Raw genomic sequence first — 25871 nt, forward strand, 5'->3', positions numbered from 1 at the left:
CTGTCCTCCCCGGGGAAGCAGTCACTCCCCTTCTCTGGCATAGTGGTCTGGCCGAGGCTCCGAGCACCTCTCGGCAGGCCCAGGATGCAGGCCATCTTCCCGGCCCTTTGGGCAGCAGCTCAGACAAGAGCCAGCAGACATGAGGCCACATCAGGGGTGAAGCCTCCCCTCAGAGTGATCTTTGCCTGAGCCCATCTGTTGATGTGAAAAGAAGGCAGGTGGCAGAATCCACAGAGGAGCCCTGTGGCTTCCTTCACTGGGGTGACAGCCAAAGAGCCTTTCTGCCTACGGGAACAGGTCTCTACTGGGAAGGGGCGGGATGAAGGGTAACTGCCCCTTCATCCCGTGGAACAATCTGGTCCCTAGAAAACCTGGAGTAACCACTGGCCGGTGCTGCTCAAGGCAGAGACAGGGCCTCTGAGCCCCTGGCTGACCTCCCTCTGCTCCGGAATCACGGGGAGACGAGTTCAGGCTCTGGGCCCTACCAACGTCACTGACATGGCCGCCAACAACTCTCGGGGCACTGTGACAACGGGAACTTCCAGAGGTGAGCGAGGGACCAAGACAGGGGAGGGAGGGAGGAAGAAAAAGGAGACTTGATTCATAATCAGTAGGCCAGAAACGAGCTGCCTCATCGTGTGTGGTCCAGCTGGGAAAATGCTCCTCACTTACGGCCTCAGTGGAGTGTCCTCAGAACTCTGATAACACTGGGTGCTTTGAAACTGAAGATTGGCTGCCCAGTGACAGCTCCAACTGCCATCCCTTGGTGGCCTGTGGCTGCTGTCACACGGGGAGAACTGAGCCCCCCCTGCGTCCCTCACATACGGGGGAATGAAGGGCCTCCTGCCCGTCTCTGTGGGTGCCACCAGAGGCCTTGCACCCTCTCCTCCCCCTGTGAAGAGCACACTGATGCTGCTGGGGACGGAACGGCAACCCCTGGCTGGGACTCCACTCTACAGACTGTCCCAGAGCCTTAGGGTCTGGCTTGTCCAGTTAGAACCCCACTGGGAGCAGGAAGCTGTCCTGTCACCACCTCCCAACCTCCCCGCAGGTCAGCTCACCTGTGTAGGCCCAGGCCCAGGCACAAAGAAACACAGGTCATTAAGGCTTCAAAGCCACCTTCAAAGTGGACATCTGCCCAGGCCAGGGAGCCTTCTCAGGAGGCAGTGCAGAGTTCGACCCAGGGTACCAGCCCCAGCTCCCGCTGTTTTCTAGCAGGTTAACCTGCTTGAGAACTTCTCCGAGCACCGCTTTCAACATGTGTTTAATGAGGAAACTCCCACTTACCCACAGTCACTGTAAGGATCGGGGCACACACCTAAGACGGACCACGTGTCATTATACGTGAGAACCAGCGAGACAGGAGAAGGAAGGAAGGAAGGAAGGAAGGAGCAAAGGCGACACTGGACTCATCCCCAGGTCTGGTCCCAAATGGCAGCACAAGGCAACATGTCTCCATCACTTCATTCAGGAAATCACAACCCAAAGGTTTAAACCTATAGGAAATTAGAACTAGTCTCGTCCTGATCCCTGGAGAATCCAAGAGCTGCCCTGGCCTAGAGCCACTGGCACAAGCCGCCTTCTGCCCAGACTGCTCCTTCCCCACCCAGCATCAGACCAGCTCCGGTGTCAGCTCCCCGAGAGGCATCCCCCACCCCTGCACTTAAAGTCCCCAGTCACTCCCTGTCCCGTCACCCTCCAAAACACCGACCTGTTTGCACTCATTTGTCTTCCCACAGCAGACACAGCAGGGACCTGGTCGGCTGGATTCAAGGCTGGAGCCCTAGCACTTGGTGAGCACCTGGCTCGTGGCAAACACTCAAAATGCTGGTCCAGTAAGTGAATAAATTTTGGACGCTGGAGTGAAAAGGATGATTTTATGTAAAATACATTTCTGGCTGTGTGACCCTGGGCAAGTGACCTCACATCTCTGAATCTGTTGACTCACTTATAACAAGGGGATAATCCTCTGGCACAGGCTGACGTGAGGATGAAATGGGGTAAGAGCACGAGGCAGTTAATGCTGTGCTCGCAGGCACTGGCTGTTAACGGCTGTCATCCTCACTGCTATTTTAGCATCAATATTATCACTATCACATGAAACTGATTCCATTTAGGAATTCTTATTTAGTAGCGGGATTGGCTTCTTGCCAAATGGCTGAGTAACAGATCAGAGACAACAGCAACGAGACAGCTTCTCAGCATCCCTGGAAGAGGAGCTATTCTGCAGCAGGGTGAAGTTCTAGATGGAAGAACTCTTTAAACACTAAAATTTATTCCAACTGTGAACATCAAGAATTTGTGGAAACTTCAGGAAAATATGGGCTCAAATCCTAGATCTTCACCCTTATGTCCTGTGGTGAGTCATTTAGCCTCTCAGAACCTGTTTCCTCATCTGTAAAGAAGGGAAAATCATCTCCCCCAGAGGTTCTTGAAAGGATTAAAGATAATGTCTGTAAAATACTGGCCCAGAGGTTCTTGAAAGGATTAAAGATAATGTCTGTAAAATACTGGCACGTGATAGATACTGAAGATAAAGCGGATTCACACAGCTGATGCATTCAGGGGAGACTCAAATGTTTGGGGCTTCCTCAGAGCTGTGTTTTTGCTTAAGTGTCATGGGGTTGTTTGTTTGTGTGTCAGACTGAGAGGTGTCCCTTTTCCTCCAGAACCAGCTTCGAAAGGAAATTCTTTATTGAATGTGCTATATCAAATCTACTGAGAACTCAACGACCACTCCAACCGTCGGCACGACGGAGACCTGCAGTTCCTGTTCGAAGTGGAACAACACCTGCTTTGGGACAACAGCTCAAGAACTGGTTTTATATTTTTAAAGGATGATATATATACACATGAAAGAACAAAGAGAACGTGAGAGAGACTTACGTGGCCTGCAAAGCCTAAAATGTTTACTCTCTGGTCCTTTACAGAAGTGTCTGCCAAGCCCTCCCCCGAATGATTGAACTTGTACTAAGGTAGCATCGCATACGTTACAGTTGTGCTGAGTTTTCAGTGTAGAACTTAACAATGTGATTCCACTAAGAGAACAGTGCTTCAGAGGATGAGGCTTCTCTGGAGCCTTTCCCTGCAAGGCTGATGAGGTGGCCACCCTTTGTGATGGTGCAGCAGAAAGGGGAGGAATCTAAGGAGACCAGCGAAAGCACTTTCCAAAGCCGGGGCTGAGGCCCCCCAACAAACTCAGCAGTCAGCAAAATGTGAGCTTGGAGAGGGGCAGCCCAAGCCCCACTGTTTAAGGACCTCGACTCCTCCTGCCCAGCGACGGGTCCGGAAGCAGGGTCTTGAGCCCCAGGTGAGAAGAGTTAGGACGTGCCCTACAGCAGAAAACCAGAGGGGCCTTGGGGGACGGACACAGCTGGGTTTGATTCCTCGCTCGGCCGCCTGCCTTGGACAGAAATACCTTAACCTTCATGAGCTTTCATTTCTTTGTCTGAAAAATGGGGACTAAAGTGACGACCAAGTTTGTGAGGAGTGGAGACAACGTACATGAAATGCCCGGCACTGAGTTCTGCGCAAGGCGTTCAGCCCCAGCAGCACTGCTGTGACGATGAAGCAGCAGGATCCAGAGTGTCGCCCGGGAAGGGCAACACCTTAGCACCCAGCCACCTGCGAAAGACCTGATGACCATGCTAGCGCCCAGTACCCTGCTGTGGGTGCTCAGAACTTTTACAAGTTAGGCAAGCCAGGGGGCAGGTCCGCGGGAGACTGCCTGGCCTGGTCGTGGTCCCATCTGTGATTTACGTATGGACAAGGTGAGAGCAGCAGGGCAGAGGGCGCGTGTGACTCACAGGTCTCGATACTGGTCAAAGGCATTGTTGGCTTCCACCTCCAGCTTTCTCAGTCGAGCAGAAGGCATGGCCCCATCTTCCAAAGGAGGGTCATACTTGTTACTCCATGGTGACCTGGAGGGGAGAAAAAGGAGACCACGTGAATCGTTCCAGGGAGGTATGGCTGGTGAGCTGCAGGTCCAAGCCCCAGCTTCTGAAACTGCAGAGGAAAAGCCACCATCCACAGCAAAGATCCTTCCAGGCCCCGGCCACAAACACAGCTTTCTTGAGGTCTGCAGAGCAAGGGCTCACTCAGACTCCACCAGACCTGGGTATGAGCCCCGGGTTCCACCTCCCACCAGCTGCGGATTTCTGACAGGTGTCTTGACTTCTCTGCACCTCCCTTTCTTCATGTGCAAACTGAGGCTACTATTTGCTACCCAAAGGGCTGTTCTGAGGAGCAAAGAAGAAAAGTACATCAAGTGTCTAGACCAGAGACTGGCACACAGTAAGTGTTCAACAAATGTGACTTCTCACCCTTTTCCCAATTTCCTTTTGTTTTACCGTTGTATTGATCAACAGACGCCCTCTCTCCTCCCTGACCTGCTGGCAGCTCTGGAGAAACTTTTACTCCTCAAACACCTTCACACACAATTAAGGATTAAGAAGAGAGCTGTCAGTTATGGAAGCAGGTGAGAGAGCTAGCCCCACGGGGAAAGGCTGATCACACGTAAGAAAGCCTGAGTTCTCCCGTGAACAGAGGACAGCTCTCCAGCCTCCGGGGACGGTGCACACACACAAGCTGCTAAGTAATGAGAACCAGCCTCACTTTTTCCAGCCCAAGAACTTGCTGCATTTTTTAAAAATGTATTCTGGCACATCAGGAAAGCATTTAATCACAGAGTACTGGAAAGGGGGCTATAAGGGAAATACCTACTCATTAATTCCTACAGGTGGAGTTCAGAGAAAGAATTAAAAAGGCGAGAGAGGAAAGAACAGGAGAGGGCAATGTGGGAGTTCAGACTTTCAGGCACAAACACCTCGAAGTGTCCACCGTAGGAAACCCCACTACCTTTCCTGGGTTCCCTTCCTGACAACAGCACTTCACTTCACTGAGGACTTGAAAGAACCTTCTGATTTGGGATTGATGGTAAGGAAGAAAAAGGTATCACCATCTCCTGGACCCCAGTTTTAACCAATTTTGTGCACAAACATCCTTCTTGGATGCTTGGCACCTACATCAGCAAATCAAGTCAAGGAGGCTGGGCGTCTTCTCTGAGTCGCCCTCAGGCAGGGGTCCTGGCTCTCTCGGCTACTGGTCCACAAAGGTAAGTAGGGGAAGAGTCACTGTGCTTGGTGTCCCTAAAGGGTCTCCAGGCAGCAGCTGCCCTGGCCACCTCAAAGCAGAAGGTGCCTGGAAACCCTTCTCTTCAAGCCAACTGTTCCCCGACCCCACTCACCACAGTGTTGGTAGAGACTTTGCAACCATGAGGGGAAACGCTCCCTGCTGCCCCGTGGCCAGCAGCCAGCTCCTGTGGTCACATCAGACCATACACAGGCCACAGGAGAGTCGTGGGACAAGCAGGACCCCACCTGGCTTGCAGGGCAGGTGTGAAGCCAACACCGGGCTAGCCCTCACTCCAGAGGCCTCTCCTTCCTTGAGCAGGGCTGACCTGTGTGTTCTCATTGTTCTCATCTCTCAAAACTGGGCTGCCTGACAGAACTTTTCAAAACAAATGTTCTGTCTCTGCGCTGTCCACCAGCTTCATGCGGCTCCTGAGGACTTGTGTGACTGAGGATCTGGATTTTTAATTTTATTTAATTTGAACTGATTTAGACAACCAACTTTAGAACCTAAGTTCCAAGAGGGCAAGAGTCTTGTCTGTCTTGCTCTCCGCTGTTTGCTCAGCACCTGGAATAGTGCCCGGCACTCAACCACATGCTCATTAGAATTTTAAAAAAATAGAAAAATGGATGGATTACTGCACACCCGCCTGCAACCCCCAACACAAAGCAGAAGTAACCACCCCCGCCACCCCCTCACCCCCACACAGATGTTGATTCTTGCAGCTGTCACATCCCCGCCCCCCGCCCCGGCCCTCGCGCTGCAGCGCCCGGCACCGAGCTTGTGGGCACTGAGTGAAGCCTCATGGCGTGGGGTGGGGAAGAAAGGGTGCAGAGCAACTCTGCTGGGGCCCCCCAAACCGACAGAGACGGAGCAACTTTCTGCAGAGGGACACCTAAGCATAACAAACAAACAAATTAGCAAAGACCTCTCAGCAGACCCAGAGACAGGGATGGAGCTGCAGAATGCTGTCACCACCAGCACCATTTATTTGTAAACTAGGCCTGCTACCTCCACTCACAAGGGGAGTGGAAAGGAATCCAAGCATGAGGATCTCAACTCCCCACCTCCCCTGCGGCCCCTAGACTCCCCTCAGACACTCAGAGGTCAGACCTGCGTTTCCACAGCTGCACGGCCAGTGCTGTCCTGGGGGCCCGGGTGACCCACCCCAACTGGCTTCCATTTAAAGGCGACCTGATTCGACACGAAGAGCCCATCTCTCTCGACAACTGGGGGCCTGGAATTTTCGAGAAGCCTGTAACTCACATTGCTCCTGGCTCACAGACGACAGCATTTCAAGCCGTTAGCCCTGGAGCCAGGGTAATTGTAGCTGGGGGAAAAATCATAACATTACCCAGAATATTCTGAGTGGAAGGGGCACTCAGAACACATTTAAGAGCTTAAATGGAGGCCATTTGAAAAAAGACAGATGGACAGGAACGCTTAGATTTCAAAAGTCAGGCCTTTCATTTCCCTCAGAGAATGCTTTTTGTTTCAGCTAACAGGTTTCAAACAGTGCTGCTGGCAAACAATCACACCATAAGGATCTTATTTAAGCAAACGATCAAACACAGTTAGGACAGAAATGTGTGGAGAAAATCAGAAGACCTTGAAGTTTTATACCAAGAAGAGAAAAAAGGAAAGCCCTGTGCCTGACACTCTGGGCTCCTCTCCGGCTGAAGTCCCCCAGGCCCCTCTAGGAGCCCCAGGAACGCAGTGGGAGCCAGCGGGGCGCCCTGGAGGGGCTGCAGGCACCACACCTCTGGGAAGGCCTGGCCTTGGCGCTGACTGGAAATGATCCCAGCCCTTCCACTAGCTGCTGAGGAGCAGCTGCCTCACACAGCAAGCCCTGGTTTCCAGGTGGAAAAAGGAAACATGACGACACCAAACAAGACTCAGCTCCAGGACCACCTCTTCCAGGAAGCCTCCTATGAACCTGGTGCCTGGTGAGGCTGCTTGTCCTTTGGCCATGGGCTCCCTGGCCTGTCGGCCCCCTTAGCACCCTCTCCCAGTGAGGGCTAGGCCTGGCCCTACGCGCACAAGCGGGACAGCGGCCAGCCCTCCAAGGCCAAGCCTCATCTACCGCAGGGCACTCTCAGTGCCGCTGTGCTGGGACACGCACACCTGCAGCTGCAGCTCCACCCGGAGCCCCTGAACTCAGACCACCCACAGCCTCCTTACCCGACATCTCCACTTCCATCCAATGGGCAGTTTCAGCTGTCCCCACACCAGCCCCTCCCAGAGTCTGCCTCACCTCAATACACACCGACCCCACCTTCAGCAGCTCATCCTTCCACACCCTGTCCACCTGCAGACAGTGCTGCACTTTTAAAACTTGAATGCTTCACTTTTAAAACTTACCTCACATTTGACTACTTCTCCCCAATTCCACTCTAGTCTCCAGTCTGGATCAGGCCAAAATCTATTCTTTCCCTAATAACCATCTGAAGCTAGGAAAGGGACGTGATTATAAAACAGTTGTCTTGTCTCTTTTAAAAAGTCACTATTAATTGAATCTTTGTAACTCACTCCAAGTTCTACACTGTTCAGCACTTCACACATGCTATTTCTTTTAACCCAAGTGCCCTGTACTAAGTCCTATTACCCTCATCCTGGCCTGGAAGGCCTCCCTGCCGGGCTGACTCTGACCAGCTCATCCTCACCCAGGGCCGTTAACGCCGGAACACTGTCCTCCTGGATGAGTGTGGGGACTGAACTTCTTTATCCTCAAATTTCATTTCAAACTTGGCCACCAGCGTCAGAGCCTTCCCTGTCTCTGCATCCCACCGCTCCCTCCCCTGGTCCTTTGTTATTTCTTCATCCATTCTTTACCATCCACACTGTTTATGCACTTGCTAACTGCCAGGGTCCTTGACTTGGATACAAGCGGCACCGCAGAGTGACTTAGAACAGTGCCTGCCACACCGAGCACCTGCTCACAGAGATGTGTAATTAGCATTCTGTTGAAAGAACGAATACTATCATTTCCATTTCATACATGAGGAAACTAAAGATCAGAGACAATAAGCAATTTGTCAAAGTTCCCGTCTGCTACAGGGGGCAGTGCTGACTCCAGCTATGTTTTCCTGCTTTCCTTTCTCAGGCCCACCCCCTCCCCACAAAGAGAATGAGGCTGAAGCTGTAAGACTCTGCCCAGGTTCTGTGGCCTCTACATAAACCTGAAGTAGACTGTGCTCTTCCTCCATCTCCAAGGCACCAACTACAGCCAACGACCACAGGAATACTAGACTGGTTAAGGGATTCCCAATCTTTTTTAATAGGAAGAACTCCTAGACACCCTCAGAGACCTAACTCTGACATCCTCTCCTTCGGGAGGTCTTCCTGGAGTTAACCTCAGCCTTTCCTAGCTGAATAAGCCTAGCCCCGGCTGCATGAGTCATGTCTGCTCTAGACCAGTGATGCCCCAGGGCAGGGACAAATGTCAGCTCAGGTATTCACAGCCCTGGTGTTGATGGAAAGAGAAAGGGAGGGGCGGTGTGTCTGACAGCTCCATCCGCATGCCCTCAACCACGCAGGCCCTCCCTGTGCTCGGATCCCACCAGGTGTGCACCCTGTACCCTCCCCTTTGCAGGACTTGATGCAATTGTAACGAAGCAGCTCACTGGTTTTGAACAACATCCTCCTCCCATTAGACTGTAAGCTCCACCAGGGCAAGGACTTTGGTTCACTGGAGGCACTCCATAAACATCTGCTGGTCGACAGGATGGAAGGGGTATGAGGGAGGGAGGAAGGACGAGCAGAAGGACAAACAGAAAAAGGGCTTATAGGCTGTCAAAGCTCAGTGGTCCTTGGGCTGCTGGCAGAGGTACTGAGTGGCCTGAGGTACGGTGTGCCTGGGGCAGGAGCTCACCTATAGGAGTCCCCATCTCTGTTGTAGTCACACAAAAGATAATCCTTTCCCACCACCTTGTCTCTGGCGATTTTCAGTGGCTGGTCAACAGAAGACAGGAGATCCTCACATAGACTGGGGACCTGGCAGAAAGAGAGGAAAAGGCAGAACAGGGGTTAAAATAACACATCAAACCCAGGTCGGCCAACGGCAACTGGAGCCACACCATGGTCAGCGTATTGAACATCTGGCCCTTGGTACCCTGCCAGGATTATGGGCTTGTTCCTTTCTTTTCCACATGTTTCTGACACCAACTGTGTCCCTCTGTAAAGAAACTTGTTCTTAAATTACAGGGGAGCGTGATTTCCAATACAGCCTTCCTTCCAAACTGCGCGCAGCTTTAATTACCTGGCTGCCGGGGTGGTCTAGCACATTTAAGTACATATGTGCTTGGTGTTGGTCTCTGGTGGGCAAAGTACAAGCTGAAGTCCTGAGAAGGTAAACATCTGAAATACACAGGAACCCAAAGAACCGGGGAAGAATAACCCACCCGAGCGGGAGGACTCGCACAGGCTCCTGTGCTGGGTGGTTTCCAGCGCTTTCCAGGCCCCCGGCCGAGCACTACCAGGTCGCCTTGTGGAGTCTGCCCTACCTGCTGCAAAGGTAGCGCCCCCAGCGCTCCCAGCACCCCCAGCGCCGAGCTCCAGTTCTCAGGTTGACCCTGAGCCCCTGGCTGAGGCGGCGGCCCGGGGGGTGCGGCAGGCAGGGCTGAATCCCCGGGCAAACGCTGCTGAATCTGACACACAGCCCTGCTAGTAACTAGGCCCCTGGCCTCCTGCTCCCAACTCAAACATCAATTTCCACCAAAATATTCCAGGAAGGGATGGCAGTGCTCTCAGGAATGGATTCTTTCAGGCTTGAGTCACTTCCATGCTATATTTTCAATGTGCTGACTTATTCGTTTCATGGGCCTGGGTTTACGAAGGCCCCACCATATCGTTTACCAGACAAGTGGCTGCCAACTGCACCAATAACCCTTCCAAATGGAAAAGTTAAGTCATGTGGCAGAGACACCCAGAAGGGCAGCTCCGCAGAGGGGCTGACAGCTACAGCAGTGTCTGTGCCTCCAGAAGGCCCACACCGCCAGCAGGAGGACATGGCTGGGGAGCACCGCCACCTCAGACACTACCCAGCCTCCGTGGGCTTTCTCGAGTCATCTCTGCCGACCATGAGGCTTCAGAACTCAGCCTGGAAGGCACTGTCTGACACAACTGTAAGATGGTTCCCCTGCCTTGTGGCTCACATAAATGCTGGCCTCATGGACACGATCAGTTTCTCATACAGGGAGCAGCACCAGCCCCCCAGAAATGCACACACCATTAACCCCACAAGGTGCTTATTTCAGAATTCCTCCTTCTTGATGCAACAATCACCTGTGTACCCACCTCCTCAGACAAACAAAAAAAAAACCATACAAATAAAAATGGGGCTATTTACAATTAGTTTTGGTGATGAGAGTATCACCCCCTCCCATTTCCAAGGGGCTGCTGTGGCTCATGCACTATGCTAGGCCCTTTGTATGGGCACATTGTCTACTTAAAGCTCACACGCATCTCATGAAGTAGTTACGTATTGTCCCCACTTTACAGATTACAGAACTGAAACCCAGAGCCACTAAGTTACCCACGGTCCTCACAAGAGGCAAGCAGTAGAGACAGAAATCTGCCCCTCGAACCGCCGGAACTCCAGTTTGGTAGACAGCTAAGAAGACTGTGCACGCCAAAGGCACACACTGGTGGCACAGACCCCACCCTCCCACCCCCACCCCTGCTCAGCTATGGACAGCCACAGACCCCTTCACCTGGAAAAAAGTCCAGACCAGCGCAGGGAAGATTTTAACAGCTTCCACCGAAGGCAGCTGGGATTTGAAGTAGTCTTGCTCTCCTGTCATTGGCCAAGTGAATGGCCCTGGGTGATATGCCTGCCTGTCACGTTACAGCCCTTCCTTGGCATCTCCATTCTGTTGGACTGCTACCTTGGCTTACCTGTTGGGCCCTGACTTTTGCCTAGAACCTCATTCAAACTTGTAGAGGCCCTGACACTATTGGCCTAATTTATCCTGGATTATAGAAAAGACCAAGCCAACAGGCTCTGAAGTTAGACTTCCTCATTCCACTACTTACTGGCCTTCTGGAAGGGCAAGTCCCTTTACTTCTCTGTCAAGACTCACATCCACACCTGTAAAGTGGGGATAATGAAACCAAGCCAGGTGGGGAGTCCATGAGCTGGTGCACTCAGGACGTGTGCATGATAGCAACCGACACGCCGATGCTCCTATTCCCGGTACACCGTCTGCGCCTTGTCATTCTCAGGCAGCAGCTCCAGCCTAGATGGCACCCGAATCCACTGTACAGCCTCAGGCACTGGCTGCAAATGGACCACTGAGAGTCCAGTTCTTCTTAATCCCAGTTCTGTCCGGAGCCGGCCATGTGGCCCCTTTCCCACTAGTGTGTTGCTGGAACTAAGCCCCCGCATAGGAAGGCTTACAGGATAATGGGATTTGGTAAAAAACGGGCTTGACTTCACTCCTAACCAAGAGGTTAATCCATGGATCAAAAGCATTTCAGTAATTTCTTCCCAGCAGTTATCCTAACTGAAATTTTTGTATTGGTTTCTTTTCTGTCTCTCTCACTGGAACACAGATTGGACCAGGGCAAGGACTTCAGTCCTCTTGGTGGCTGTACTCTGTACCCAGGGCAGTGCCTGATACAGCAGGTGGTTGGCACATTAGGGAGGGAGCGGTTTCACAATAGGGAGCCTCCCAAATGCCAATCAGCTTTATCTTTAAATTAACAAACTGGTGTGCAGCAAGAATCTTCATCGAAAGTTTGTAGTCAAGAACTAAACTTTGATGGACACTAATGACCATTTCACCGTGGTTCCAACCAGGCAACCCCAAATATGAACCGTGATGTGGTGGAAGAGCACCAGAGAGCTGGAGTTTTAGTGAAAGTCCTGGCAGCTGTGTTACTACGTGACCTCCAGGGGCACAACCCTAAAGCTGGACTGGGGACTGAGACCTGGGCTCGGGTCCCTGCTCGACTGTTCACTAGCCACATGGGCATGGGCTTGGCCTGAGGTGGTTCGTCTGTCAAACAGTCGGTGAGCTCCATCAGAGACAGACTGCTGCTGGGCTGTGGTAAGAGTCTTACTGCTTCAGGGAAAATAAGCCAGGTAAAGAAAGACTGTAATTGAAATGACATTAAGTCCTTCATATGTTTGAACGTATTCGTCCTTTGAGAATGCCTTTTTTTTCCTCCAGTGTTAAGATGCCTGTAATTTTATGAAATGGTAAGTTTTGCTTTTGTTTAAAAGGTTCATAACCCAATGACTTACTCCTCTTCTGTCTTAAATATTTCTGGCCTGTGAAATCAAAAAATGTGGCAGCCACTTTTCTAGAAACTGGGATCCAGCCCTCCCTGCCTGTCCAAGTGGATCAGGGTTATTTTCAAGGTCAGCATAAAGGACCAGGAGGGACTCTACTCCTCCCACTTTGTAACTCATGTCTTTCAAAGCAGACAAAGCAGATGAGGGCAACAGTGCAAAGGGTCGATGGGTGGTACAAGCTGTCATCAACAGCCACCCCTGTCGCCTGCCTGCCCGCCCAACCTCCTCTCCTACTGTTCTGGTCACAGGCCCCTCATTCCATAAAGCTTGAGCCAGGCTGAGCTCCACTCTGCCATCACCATCACCATTACCGATGAGAGGGCCTATGCAGGGAAAAGTTCTCTCTGGGTGAACTGGGGGGATATGTGGCCCACCTTCTTTCTGCCAGGGAAGCTGGGTTGGGGGGAGGGTCCTGGGCTGCAGCAGGCACTGAGCCTCTGAGCACAGCAGTGCCACGGTGATAGCACCTGAGCGCCCAGAAGCAGCTGCCCTTGAAGATCTGTGCCTGGACTTCTCTAAATCTACGGCCAGGTACTAACCAACCTCAGGCAAACACAATTCTAAACTGTAACTCCCCAAACTATGGCCACGCACAGAAAAACACAGAGAGCTCCTGAACGAGGAGTGCCCCGCCTACCATGAAAAGCACCTGGCACGTGACGTGGCGGATGATTCTTCACCCAAGCACGTGCCATTTTCACTTTTTGGATAAACTCTCAAGTGGGGCCACATCTTCGTATTCCACTTACCTCCATCAGTCCTGTGTCTTTGATCAACGATAACATGCTCTGTGGGAATGATCGTGCTGTCGTCATGGGGAAGGAGAAGTGAGGACTACATGGTGTGCCCGCAGACCTGCGCCAGAGCAGCCACCTGAGGGTGCGGTGCTCATGATCTGGCGCCACCCGTTTCGTCGTACCCCCACCCCACCCCGCCCACCACTTCTGCCTAAACCCTCTCAAACCGCCACACTGCCCCACACGCTGCTTCTGGGACGTGTGGGTTTGCACATGCATTCTTCCACTCAACAATCCTCCCCACTTAGGGTTGCTGAGTAAAATAATGCATCGGCCAGTTAAATTTTTATTTCAGATACATAATGAATATGACTTTGCTAGAAGTGTGTCTCCAATGTTACACAGGACATATATTTTTTTGCTAAATCTGGCAACCTACCCTCATACTCTTTAAATCCTACCATCCTTCAGGGTCCAGCCCAAACTCCAACTTCTCTGGAATTCCTGCAGGAACACTCATGTCACCTGAACCCCAAATGCTTTGGGGATGGCTGTCCTAACACTGCCATTGGCCCTCATTTTACTTCTTCCTCGATACTTAACATTCTTTATCGAGCGCTGACTCTGCCGACAGAGGCAGGTCCTCTGGCCTCAGCCCAGCAGCACACGCACTGTGGTGGTGCTCCAGCATGTTTGCTGGCTTTCGTGGAAGTGGGTATTAATCCTGTGATCTGAGGTCACAGTATAGACCCAGAATAAAGGCAGTTTATCTCTGCAATCTAGTCAATTAGTTAATGACTCTCTCCCTACACTCATTCCAACCCTACCCCCACCTCCCAGCCGTGTCAAGTGCTCAGAACAGTGGAAGGAATCACATTAACTCTCATGGATCATGAGTCTGCACAGCAATTTAAATGAAAGGACAGGTCCAAACAAGGCCGGGAGTTCACTTCAGGGTGCGAGCGTCACTGGCTCGGCCAACGCCGGCGAGAACACGCGGTTGGTGCCGCCCGCCCAAGGGCCGGGTGGTTTCTGTCCAAACTGCCCATCTGAACTGCTTAACAGCCTTCGTAAGGAAAGTTCAGATAACACCAAAAGGTGTCAGACCGATCCAAGCTGTTGGGGGGATTTAAACCTAATTCTAAGTGACTTGGAATAATAAACAACGCCGCACTGGCCAACACAGTGTTCCCACCGTCGTTCTGGTGGTGAAGTTCAGGGCTCCATCGTCTCTCACTGCCACGACCTCCTCTGTGGCCACATCCCTTAAACCACCATGCTCTTCGCCACGGTACCCCCATCTGGCTCACGGGTGCCCACAGGGCCACAGGAAAGATGGGACAAAAGGGGAATAAAATGAACTAGGGCCGGGGGAGGGAAAAAACCCAGAAGGTAGAAGGCAGGAGGGAAGCTACCACGCCATGAGCCTCAGGTGGCAGCTCACTAAGTGCCTAAAGAGGAGGAGGATGACGAGCAGCAGCCGGCGCACCAGGTGCTGTCCTGTAAACTCCACCTCCACCGTCTCCTTCCGGCCTCCAGGCATACAGACACGGAGACCATCCCTATTTTAAAGAAGGGGAAACAGGGCCTTAGAGAAGTAACTGGCCCCAAGTCACTCAGCTACTAGGCAATGTCTAAGAAAAGACATGTGAGATATAGTAAATCTGGGTTAAAAAAAAAATACATCCACTCTCGCTATTGCCCAAAACTGAATACTTTTCTACTATCTGACCCAACAGCTGATCACATGAAAAGAGATACAAATCAGAAGTTTCCGGCCACAAGTGAGGTTTGTGTTTGGGCTGCCATATGGTTCTACTTTGCCTCTTCCCCTTCTCCATTAGTTATTAATGTTGAAAAAAATTGTTCAACCAGAAAAAGAAACTTGAGATGAACCCTTAAAAAAAAGCACAAAAGCCAGACCAGTTCAACTCCATGGATAATCTCATCCACGGTGCCCTCGTCTTTAAGAAGTGCGCCCTTGTATCTCGGTTCTTAAAAAAATGGCCAAGTGAACACATTCCGCCTTTTGATCTGCCCGCTGGCTGAGAGAGAAGAATCGAAAACAGACCCCGTTCACTGGGTTGCACACACAGATGAGTAATGTTGCTGAAATCGTGGCTGGGCAGAGTCCTGGCCGGCACCCCTCCCCGCAGACAGCAAGCATCAGGATACCAGAGCTCCCTCCCGGTGGCCAGCAGAGGTCTCTGCTTACAATCCATTCCTTTTCTTTTTCCCAAGGCCCCAGACTTTCCCCCTTTTTCCCTAATAAGAATAAAAAAGAAAACAGGGAGAGTATTTTACTGACACACACGCTAGTGTCAAAAACATAACCTACAGTGTGTTTTGGAAAACACCAACCTCAAAGTCAAACACAAGTTCAAATCCTTGGTCTGCCACTTCCTGGCTGAGTGTAACCTTCCTAAATCTCAGAACTGGGGGCTACACCACCTGCCTCAATAGATACCGAATGCCCACGCCAGACACGTGCTAGGCGCCACGGATTCAGTGGCAGACAAGATAGTATGTTCCAGCCACTGGAAACAGACAGGGCGCAGGGAGCCACCCCGAGAGTGGCCAGGGCTGTGAAGCAACCCTGACGGAGATGGAATGGGGGACTGAAGGGATTCAGTGGTCTGGGGTGGGCGGGCAGAGATGACATGTGGGGAAGGAGGAGAGACACTGGACTGTGAGGGAAGAGCCCACACGAAGGCTCTGCAGCAGGAGGCCCCCAGGTGAGTGTAAGGGAGAGAAGCATCTGTGGGCTAGAGTGGGACCAGGTGGGCCTGGAGAGGTGGACAGGGGCCAGTGGAGGTTGGAGTGGGACCTTAGCTAGGTGGCACAGTGGGTCACTCTGAATGTGATGGCAAGCCCTGGCACATTGCTTCTCATAAAAACTTTTAAAGCATCCCTCCCGCCTCATCCCCAGCCTCCCAGGTGTCCAGGACTCAAGGACCAATCCATGGAAGTGGGCCCGGGCAGCCTCCAGAGCCTACAGGAGATGAGAGACCCCAGCCCCACCCCGCTGCTCAGGGCAGAGGAAATACAAGTCCTCCCCACAACAGCCTGGTGGCAGCTTTGTCACAAGGACCTCAGTTTGTTGCCACCAGAAATGCTTTGGGCTCTGGAAGCACAGTCTCCATGTGAACTGATCTAACGCCTCTCTGAGTGCTCGCACTGGGGAACCTCCAAGCCAGTAAATTTGACTCGGATGGTTGACCTGAGTGAGCGGAGGGGGAGCGCAGGGCCCCACTCACCTCCAGGAACACCTGCTCACTCCTGGGAGGCCTCAAGGCATGTCACTTCAGGATCCAAATGTTATCGAGCGCCTCCCTGGAGGCAGGGCTCCTTGGCGATGACCCTCCCTCCCTACCGTGTGGACAAGGAAACCCAAGTGCAGGGAAGCTGCTCATTCAGTCCACGAGGCGTGGAGCAGAACTGGAATCTAAGTTCCAGGCTCTGACCCAGCAATTCCAAAGCACAGGCCCCACCAGGCCGACAAGGGGAGGGGCTCTCGCTCCCACCCCCCTCCTCCAGCTGGGCTCTGAGGAGAGGGGGTTAAGAAGGGAAGAGAACTGGAGGGACTCTAGGTCTGTACTCCCCTACTCCTGCACTGCAAGCAAGGACCCCACGCCACCACCCAGCACAGCCTGAACCCAGGGGTGCCAGCCCTCCTCCCGTTTCAGATCTGCCTCTCTTCTAATTAAGCTATCATTCCACTCTAAGAACAATATTCCTTAAGTACAAGTACAGACTGTACTTGAGGACTGTAAATTTTAAGATTTGCTTTTAAGGAGCTCATCATTAAATGTACATGTCAAGTATAAGAAGCAATCTCTCCACTTTAGGAACATCAAAACATGAGCGAACCGTGCCCTTCAGATCCAGGACGCGGGTCTGGGCACCAGAGCCAGCAGACGAGGACTCGCTCATGAAAGGCACATGCTGTCGGCTGGGGTCACGGCACTGAGGGGCTAACACACATGAAGCTGCCAGCAGGGCCAAGGTTAGGAAATCGTTTCTAATCGACACATTTTATTTTTCTTAGAAATCAATTTTTCAGGTACCACTGACAACAAAAAGCTTTCTCAAGAAACAATAAGCCCTCCTTCTCCCTTCCTTTTCTCGGGCAGGAGCCCCAAACCACCCCAGAGATAAGTAAGAAACAAAGCACACGTCCTGGGCTGGGTTTTGGCCATTCACACTCCAAAGCTTTGCCCTCTGGAAGCTCACGGCCTGGAATAAGAGGCCAGAAAGGTTTTCTAAAGGAAGGGTCAGGAAGGGGCAGAACAAAGAGAAGACAAATTGAAAGGAGAAATTAAAATCACTGTATGTGAGTCATCCAGGGGCACACACAAGGCCCCTGTTGTCCACGTGTAACCTTACGCTTCCCAGAAGGGGACAAACCAGGCACTTGGAGTCTAATTAAATTAACCATTCCCTGGCCAGGAGCGAACTCATCACGAATGTCTGCAGAGAGAAGCCAGGGTCTTTCTAAGTTACCCGCTCCTCTTCATTCAGGACTGGTCCCCGAGGGACAGGGCACAACACACAAGCACCTTCAAGAAGCCGGAGGCAGAGAACTCACTGGGTCTAAGTTACCTGCACTGGGTCCCGAGAGCTGCACATGGCCACCTAGCTGCAAAATCAGGAGTTGCCGCACATTGGGCAGATAATTTCCTCGGCCTGGAGAGCAGCAGACAGGAAGGCTCACCAACCCAGCCTCAGTCCCAGCCTCCCACCGCACTCCCACGGCTCCCACGAGGCCCTCATCTGCCTCTCCACCCAACACCCTGGACAGGCTCCCCACCAGGATTGTCTGTCCTTCTCCCAGGGCTACCCAGAGACCCCCAGTTATCCTTCAAGGCCCTCTTCTACGTATTCCCAAGGCTTCCTTAGCAGAGGCAATAACCCTCATTCATGAGCCCCCAGGCTATGCTCCTGCACACTGTACAAGACTCAGTCCCGGGCCTCACAGACTCAGGACGGGTGTCCTTCCTTAGGGCAGGGATGAGATGTCTGGACTGCCTCGGACCTAGCCTAATGCTGGCAGGGCTTCCTAAATGTCGGTGAGGTCATGGTGGATTGTGGAAAAGGAGGGCCACTCAGGCTGAGTTCTAATCTTCTGAAGCCCACATCTCCCTCAGTGGAAGCTCCCCTGACGTTCTTCAGTGCCCCAGAGACCGACTGGGGGCCAGCTGGGCGGGAGTGCGATGACCAGGGGCTCTGCGTCCCGGTGACCCAGGGCTTCCCAGGTCGGGTGGAGATTCAAGCTCCTGCACCCTCTTTGGGCTGTGGACCACCATCCTGCTAGGGCCAGTTGGGCTGGCCTTGCTCCTCACGCTCCACGCAGGCACCTCCCTGAAGCTGGTCCTACAGCCTTCCCCGTGCGAGGAAGGCAACCGTGGACAGAGAGCTGAGATCTCTTCCTAGATGGCCTGCGGTCCTGCTTTCTCAGTCTATGTGGTTAAAGCAATACTGCAGTCTCATAAACCACCTCAAATTTTTTTGGGAAAAGGACCAGGTATAAATATATAAGAACAAATTGTATATAAAGCGGTCTTTTTGTAAAGACAGTGTAATTTCATGGGCAGAACAGAGGGTCTTCACTCTCTATTTTAGTATTATAAAAGTGATGGTTCTAATGACAGCAAACATGTTTGTAAGTGCTTGCTATGCACGAGACACTCTTCTTTTTTTTTTTAATTTGTTTTGTCTAAACATTTCATTGAAGTATAATGTATGTATCACAATTGGACAACTTCCTGAATTTTCACAATGTGACATGCCCGTTTTGCCAGCAGACTCTCTCCTAAGCATGGAACACACATCCTCACTTTATCATCACGGCAACCCGGTACCAAGCAGTAGTACTACTGTTATCCTAACTTATGCCAAGGTATGATTATTTACAGATGAGGACACTGAGGCACAGGTAGGTTAAGTAACTTAGCTAAGGTCACAAAGTTAGAAGGTGGCAGAGCCAGAATTCAAGGAAACCCATTAATCCCACCCCAGAGTCAGAGCCCTCAACCAGCCAGCCGGTGCCACCTCTAGCATGTTGCTTGGCAGGTAACCCAGGAACAAAAATACTTCAGCCGTAAGAATCCTCAACTGAACGGCGGCAGAGGGAAGCAAAAGCAGGCTTCGCATGATGAGGTCCGTGTGAGCTTCTCTCCTACAGACCAGGGAAGCAGGAAGGTCTAATCCCAAGGGAACAGAAAACTCAGTCCGTTTCCTCATCACTGGGAGCACAGGCCTGGCCTCAGGATCTATAAAACGTGTGTATAAAACCGCCACGTTTAAACCTCCCTTAGAGTCATGGATGGGCTACACCATGGAGCATGTGAAGGAAGATTCTGGCAGGGACTCTCTGACGAGGGCACGTGCCACCTGAACAAGAAGCGGCCACCAGCCAGGGTAATGCCAGTGCCGCTGGCCTGGGAGGGTCCTTGGGACTGGTGTTCTTCCGTGTCACACTGGAGGGGACACTCCAGGGAAATTATGGGTGTTTGGCTGAGCGGTAAAGGGACAAGCTGTGGCGGAACAAGGAATAAAAGCCAGGGGACAGCTCAGGAAGTATTTCTAATTTGAAACCCCACCAAACACCCTGAAGCACAAAAAGGTTTCCCCAGGTTCCAAGGTGAGGAAGATGTGCAGGGTCAGGACGAGTAGGTGGAGCACGGCCTGCTGAGGCCTTAACGATAAGCGGGCTGATGCCACGCTGGGTCCACCTCACCCAGGGCTCCTGCGAGCCACCCAGGAGGCCAACGACCCCATGAAACAGAAGCAGAGGCTCAGAGCTACACAACCACTGAGTCACATGCCAGAGCCCTGGCTCTTTCCACCACATACTCGCTCCAAACTCTCAAGACCACAAACTTCTAAATTCCGACAGTCCAACGGTCTACCAAGATTCCAGTGATACTGCTGGTTCGAGTGGAATTGTTTGTGCTGTGTCTGTCTGTCTTTAAGGGTGGAGGGGCCAACACGGATGTGCCACGTTACGTGAGGCATACCCAGAACAAGTCGGTGGCTTTTTTTCCTCCCTTAGTACAAAAATCATCTTGGCTGGCCTCAATGTTTCACACTGGATTCCTTCCATTGGATGAGTGTCTCATCAAGGTTTTGTTTTAATTTCACTGAGTCACCCAGAGAAAATGACCATGCACAGACTAAGAAAAATCTGTAATTCTTCATTCTGGAGAAGCAGTCAGCCCTATTTAGGAGCAACGAATGTGTCCCCTTCGTTTGCTGTGTCTTCCAGGATCAAGAGCTCCTCTGTTTCTCCACTGTGGCTCATTAGGAAGTAAAATTCAAATCCTCCAGTTAAAATCCACCTAAGCGTATGAGGGGTTAAATACAGTGTCCGTACCCTCAAGGAGCTCGAAGTCTAAGAGGAGAGGGAGGGGCACAAGTGGAGTCCCAGCATGCTCTGTGCTATGGACATGGAAGTACTGGGTGCTATGGAAATGAGGAGGGTCACCCAGAGCATCTCCGGAGGTGAGAAGGGGCAGGGGAGGCCAGGGAAGTTGTCTTGAGGAGCTAACACCCGAGCTCAGTTATAAAAATTGAAGCAAGTGTGGCAGAATCGGTCACAAAGAAGCCAGCAGGACTGAGGTGTGGGAGTGCACTGTGGAACTCTGAACACTGATGGCCACATCACCCTGCGAAGATGCTAAAAAAAAAAAAAAAACACTGTACATCTTAAAAGGGTGAATTTTACGGTATATGAATTACATCTCCAGAAAGCTGTTGTTTAAAAAAAAAAGTGAATTGAGAGGCTACTGCAGGCAGAGAGCACAGGCAGATCCAGGGAACTATAAGTTCAATGCAAATACAAAAAAATTAACTGGGGTTTCCAGCAAATAAGACTACATTACGTGACCTAAGTTTTGGTTAGTAAAACATGACCCCGGGCATCAGGAACCAGGGGCAGTGTTATCTTTCTCCTCACGCAGTTACGTCTATCTGGCTACTGATCCTTACAACCCAGAGCTTTCCCACATCAGAATAAACTGATGCAGCACACGGGAGGGGTGCGTCACCAGGCTGGAAGCCAGACATGGGTCCACAGTGAAGTAGGGCTAGATCACCGGACGAGCGGCAGCTGCCCTGGTCCTCAGTCTCCTCATCTCCACCCGAACAAGATGGGTTTTACGGTCCTCCAAGGCAGAGAAGAGGTACTTGTTGGAGTGTTGGTGTAGACGTGGGGGCTCAGGATGGTGAGAGTAAGAGAGCAAGTCTGGCCCACCTCTGTCTTGTTTCATTCAAGTTTTATGTAAGATTTAGTTTGAAAAGAGGGCTCCACTGATCTTAAAAATGTCTGAAAACCACTAGACTGGATGACCAATATGGTTCATTGCAGTTTAAAGATCCTACAAAGTTTCACAGTGCAAGACTTAGTCTATCTACTTACTATCTCTACAACCACCCACGATACGGCTTCACAAGCTCAGCAAAAGTGTGTGACGTTCCTCCTAAAACACCTGAGCAAGGAGCTGTGAGATCCCCGGGTCTGCCTCTGAGGTGCGCACGCACAAATGATGCAGGGAAGACGGGAAAGGCTTGTGACTGCGTGGGCTTCTCCCCTGATCGAGTCCCAGTGTAAAATTCTTAGGAAATTTCTCTATTTGTAGAACCCAAATAACCCCCTCTTCTCTCTTCCAGGAGTGAGGTCCTTCCCCCAGGAGCCCCTGCCCCTGTTCTGTTCACTAAAGGGAAGCCCAGTTTCTCCTCCTCCCCATGGCAGAGATCTTTATCAATGTTACCGTTCGCTTTGCTGATCAGAGACTTGAGTCGCTGGAGTTAGCGCAGCACCCGCTCTTAAAGGGGTTGGTAATGGATACTCATCAGAAAACACAGGCTCCTGCCGGGCGGCCTCAACCCTGACCCCACAGGCCACGCAGCTGCTCCACACCTGCCCAGTTCCTGGATGACTTCAAAGGTCGGGGGAAGCAGGCTGAGTGTGCCACACTCTTCTCAAGGGTTTTAAATCTATCTCCCAAAGCAGACTTGGTCAGGGGGATGACCTGGGCACTCGTCCTCCAGGGCCAGTGCCCGCCGGCCCGCACTGGGCTTCCTGACAGCCCTCGGAAAGGAAATGCTTCCTGCCTCTTCTGGTCCTGGGGAGGTGGACTCTCTCTCCAACTCACCTGCATGTCTCACATCTCTCACCAGCCAGAGGGCAGGACCTAACTTAGAGAGATACTCCTCAGACCTCTTCACGGAAACTCTCGAAACATTTCATAAAACACTTCCGAGCCCCCCAGCGACAGAATGCCATACAGTTTCTGAAAAGCAGGACCTAGACAGACCTCCTCCTAGAGGATTATATTAAGGCAAGGCCAAGGAACGGGTCTTTGTGCATTTCCAATGAATTATGCTTCCTGCTCCGGCTGACAAGAACCAGGCACTTTCTTCATCAAGGGAGAGCTGTGCCTCCTGCTGACATACCCTGATCCTCCCTGATTCCTTCCAGAGTACTTCCCTGACATCGCAGTACTGCTCCCCTCATACAGATGCGCTGGAGGACCAAGCTCATTTGTTCATTCTGCCCAGAGTGAAATCAACATGACACTCTAGTCTGTCATCCACTTGGAAGCTCCAACAGCACAGACACAAGGAGCATGCATAGCCATCTCCAAGGCCACAGTGAGAGACAGACAGACAGACAGACAGACAGACACACACACACACACACACACACACACGGTTAACAACAACAAAACCCAAAGAACATTTGCGCATGTAATTCCACAGAGACTTAAATTTCCTGTACAAAGGCAGAATAAAAGCCAAAAAGAAGAAACCTCCCCCCTCCCACCAAAAGTAGGAGCTTTCAAGGAGACTTGCTGAGTGGCAAACATTTTGGAAAGATGGAATTTTAAACACAAACACAAAAGGGCAGAGATTTGAGGCAGAAGAGCTATGCACGCAGCTGGGAGGCCCTTTAATTGGGGAAAGATTTGCAAAGCCTGTGGAGCATCGGCAAATCTCCCCGTGGTCTCAGGAATGGAAAGAATGTGGAAAGCAATGGGGTAATCAGCAAGTTCGAATTTGCTTGACACTCTCATGGAGGGGCGTGGTCCCATCCCTGGCCACCTTTCAGTGGTCCTGGTGATCCCTCAAAGCTAGAGAAGAGGACCACTGGGCCTGGGAGAAGACAGGGTAGATTTTCTCATTCCTAACGGTGCTTCCCACCAACACCATGCAGGAAAGCTCTCTGTCAGGGGGTTTTAAGACAGAAATACAATTCAAGGGAAAAACTAAACACCCCCTCAGACCGAGGGACCACACTTTCCACTTGCATGTATTATACAGCACTCTCACAAGTATTTCCAATGGACTAAAAGACCCTGCACATGGGCAGATGATCTATAATAAAACAGAAAAATGGTTACCTCTGCTCCATCCACCGGGAATGCTTGGACTCCCCGGGGTGGGAGCATAAGCAATGGTTTTCCCCCAAACAGCCATGCTGTTCCTCTTCTTTTTGGGACATGGTGACAGTCAACACTGGAGCATAGGTATTTAACTCTACTCTGGAGAATACCCTGTGCCCCCAGCAGTTATGAGAAGAGTTACCAAATCTTAAGTTACAAGGGTAGCAAGGATCAGGAACAAAGGCACAGACCCTGCAACCCTTACCTCCACCAAAATCTAAGAGTTCAGGAAAAATGGAAAGTCAAGAGTTTACTTCAGGTTCCCTCAGGGGCAGCAGCTGTTACCAAGCAAAACAGAGAAGGAGGCGCCCTGACTTGGCGGAGCACCTGACTGATAGGATTCAGGGTGTCCATGAGATCGGACAAGATGAAGGTAGGTGGCACTGGCAGTTCCATCAAGCATGTGGTCTCGGCAGAGCTGGCAAGGTCACTGCTTCCCAGGAAAGGGCTGATGTGGGCTTTCCTAGAGACTGATGGGCAGGTGGAATAATATAGTAAAAAGGCACATTTTGCAGCTCTAATCTTAAACTTGCAGATAGTCAACTGATCTCTGTCCCCGCCCTTATCCACCTAGAAATCAGAGTAGCAGTCAGCAGCTGATCCTCAGCGAAACTGGAGTGTGTGCCATCACCTGCTTTTGTGCAAGGGACCCACGAGGCCTGAGCCAGTGCTCAAAGCTCACCAAGCATCGGTCCCCAAGCTGTAATCGGGATGGGGACACACTGCCCCTGCTCCCTCTCTGCCTGGCTGGCTCCCTTCCTCTCACTCTGTGAGGCATGTGTCAGGCTTCAGCTACTCCAAGGTTCCCCTGAGACCACCCACGAAGGGTGGGTCTGGTGCCCCTTTGGTGGTGCTCCCACAGAACTCTGTGGTCCTCTCCATCGGAATCCTTGTAGTATATCCACCTGGGCGTCTGTCTCCCCAACGACTATGAGCTCATTAAAGACACAAATCTTTCACTCAGCAGGGGCCTGAGCAAGCCTTCCCTGGATGTCCATGACCTGCCACGCACTGGGGATACAAAACAGAAAACACTCCTGCCCTCAGAGGGCTTGGTGGGCAGTGAGAGTCATATCATCAAGCAATTTCACCCGAGAGTGAAGGGAAGTGCCATGGCTGGGGTGATGCAGTGGGAGAGGGCTGGGGAGAGAGGCCCGAGCAGAGGTCTGATGGAGAAGCAAAGTGGGGATGGTGCAGACATGTAGGCCCCCTAAAGCGGACGGCATGGCATGCACAACAGGACAGGGCTCGGGGCCTCAGGGAGACCCCACAGCAGGTCAGTATGACTCGGAGAGAGGGGTTCTAGGGGAGGCAGGCAGGGTGGACAGGGCCAGATCAAAAGCTCCCAAACCCAGGCTGTTGTCTGGGCCCCATTCTGATGACAGCGTGGAATCACAAGGGGCAGTGGAGGGTCGCGATCAGCACTGCATGTGGAAAGGTTACTCCGGCTGCAGGGAGGGAGATGCGGCGGGTGGGGGACCACAGACGGGGGGGCCAGAGGCTGGTGGAGCCATCCAGTGACCCAGGGTGGGGAAGCAGCAAAACGTTCAGTGAACTGCTCTAGAATGAGGATAAACACACCTTCACCCGACAGGCTGGATGGGGGTGGGCAGCACTCTTTAAAAGAGACCACTTCGGGCATATGGAACCACGTCTCCACTGGCCTCCAACAGCCTGAGCTGCACCCAGTGCCACGGGGGGCCTGCCTCTCTCCCGCACTCCCAGCTGTCCCATGTCCCACTTATTAACGCCTTCACCGTCAAGCCTGAAAGGTAAAGTGCCAGAGGCCACGGCCCTCCTGCTAGTGTGAGAAGCTCTGAGCGGCCTCGCTGCCCCACCTGGCGGAGAGATAGCACCATCTCCCAGAGTCTAATCAAGCACCCCCCCACCACACCCGCCAAATGGGTAACCCGGCCACTTCTGACAGGGAGCACACGCCTCCTCAAAAGGACAGCTGAGGTGTAACGGGGAAGGCCAAGAGTTCAAGCTGCTCTGTCGCTGAACTTGTCCTGCACAGACCACGTGCTGTCATAAGGCCCCTGAGGAGAGCTGGCCAGCACCTTCTTTTCTGTCATCACAGCACTTAGCTCTGACACTGGGCCTACCTGCACCCAATGCTGCCCCTCAAGCCCCTGACCCACATTACGTGGTCCTTACAACTGGCCTCTTTGTGAATGAGGTAAACTCATCATTCTCCTCCTCATGCAAATGAGGAAACTGAGGCACAGAGAATTTCAGCAGCCTACTTAAGGTCATCTGGAC

General features: G+C 51.9%; 1 protein-coding gene and 2 long non-coding RNA genes across 6 annotated transcripts in view; 1 reads left to right on the top strand and 2 right to left on the bottom strand.

The window, feature by feature from the left end:
- Positions 1-25871, bottom strand: part of CAPZB (capping actin protein of muscle Z-line subunit beta) — a 130859-nt gene that overhangs the window by 32714 nt on the left and 72274 nt on the right. For all 4 annotated transcript variants that reach the window (XM_014562229.2, XM_032495319.1, XM_006188275.2 and 1 more), the window contains exons 3-4: positions 9002-9123; positions 3807-3920 (exon numbers count right to left, since the gene is read on the bottom strand). In XM_014562229.2, the coding sequence (XP_014417715.1) occupies positions 3807-3920; positions 9002-9123 (236 nt within the window). The remainder of the gene's footprint in view (positions 1-3806; positions 3921-9001; positions 9124-25871) is intronic.
- Positions 41-15870, top strand: LOC116668277. The gene is made up of 3 exons (XR_004325377.1): positions 41-261; positions 2867-2871; positions 15859-15870. It is a non-coding gene; the product is annotated as an uncharacterized LOC116668277 (long non-coding RNA).
- The window catches only part of LOC116668275, a 20423-nt gene continuing 8516 nt past the window's right edge, over positions 13965-25871 (bottom strand). The window contains exons 2-3 of the long non-coding RNA XR_004325374.1: positions 18349-18351; positions 13965-13975 (exon numbers count right to left, since the gene is read on the bottom strand). This is a non-coding gene — a long non-coding RNA (uncharacterized LOC116668275). The remainder of the gene's footprint in view (positions 13976-18348; positions 18352-25871) is intronic.

This window comes from Camelus ferus, chromosome 13 (assembly GCF_009834535.1).
Source record: "Camelus ferus isolate YT-003-E chromosome 13, BCGSAC_Cfer_1.0, whole genome shotgun sequence".
NCBI classification, from domain to species: Eukaryota; Metazoa; Chordata; class Mammalia; order Artiodactyla; family Camelidae; genus Camelus; species Camelus ferus.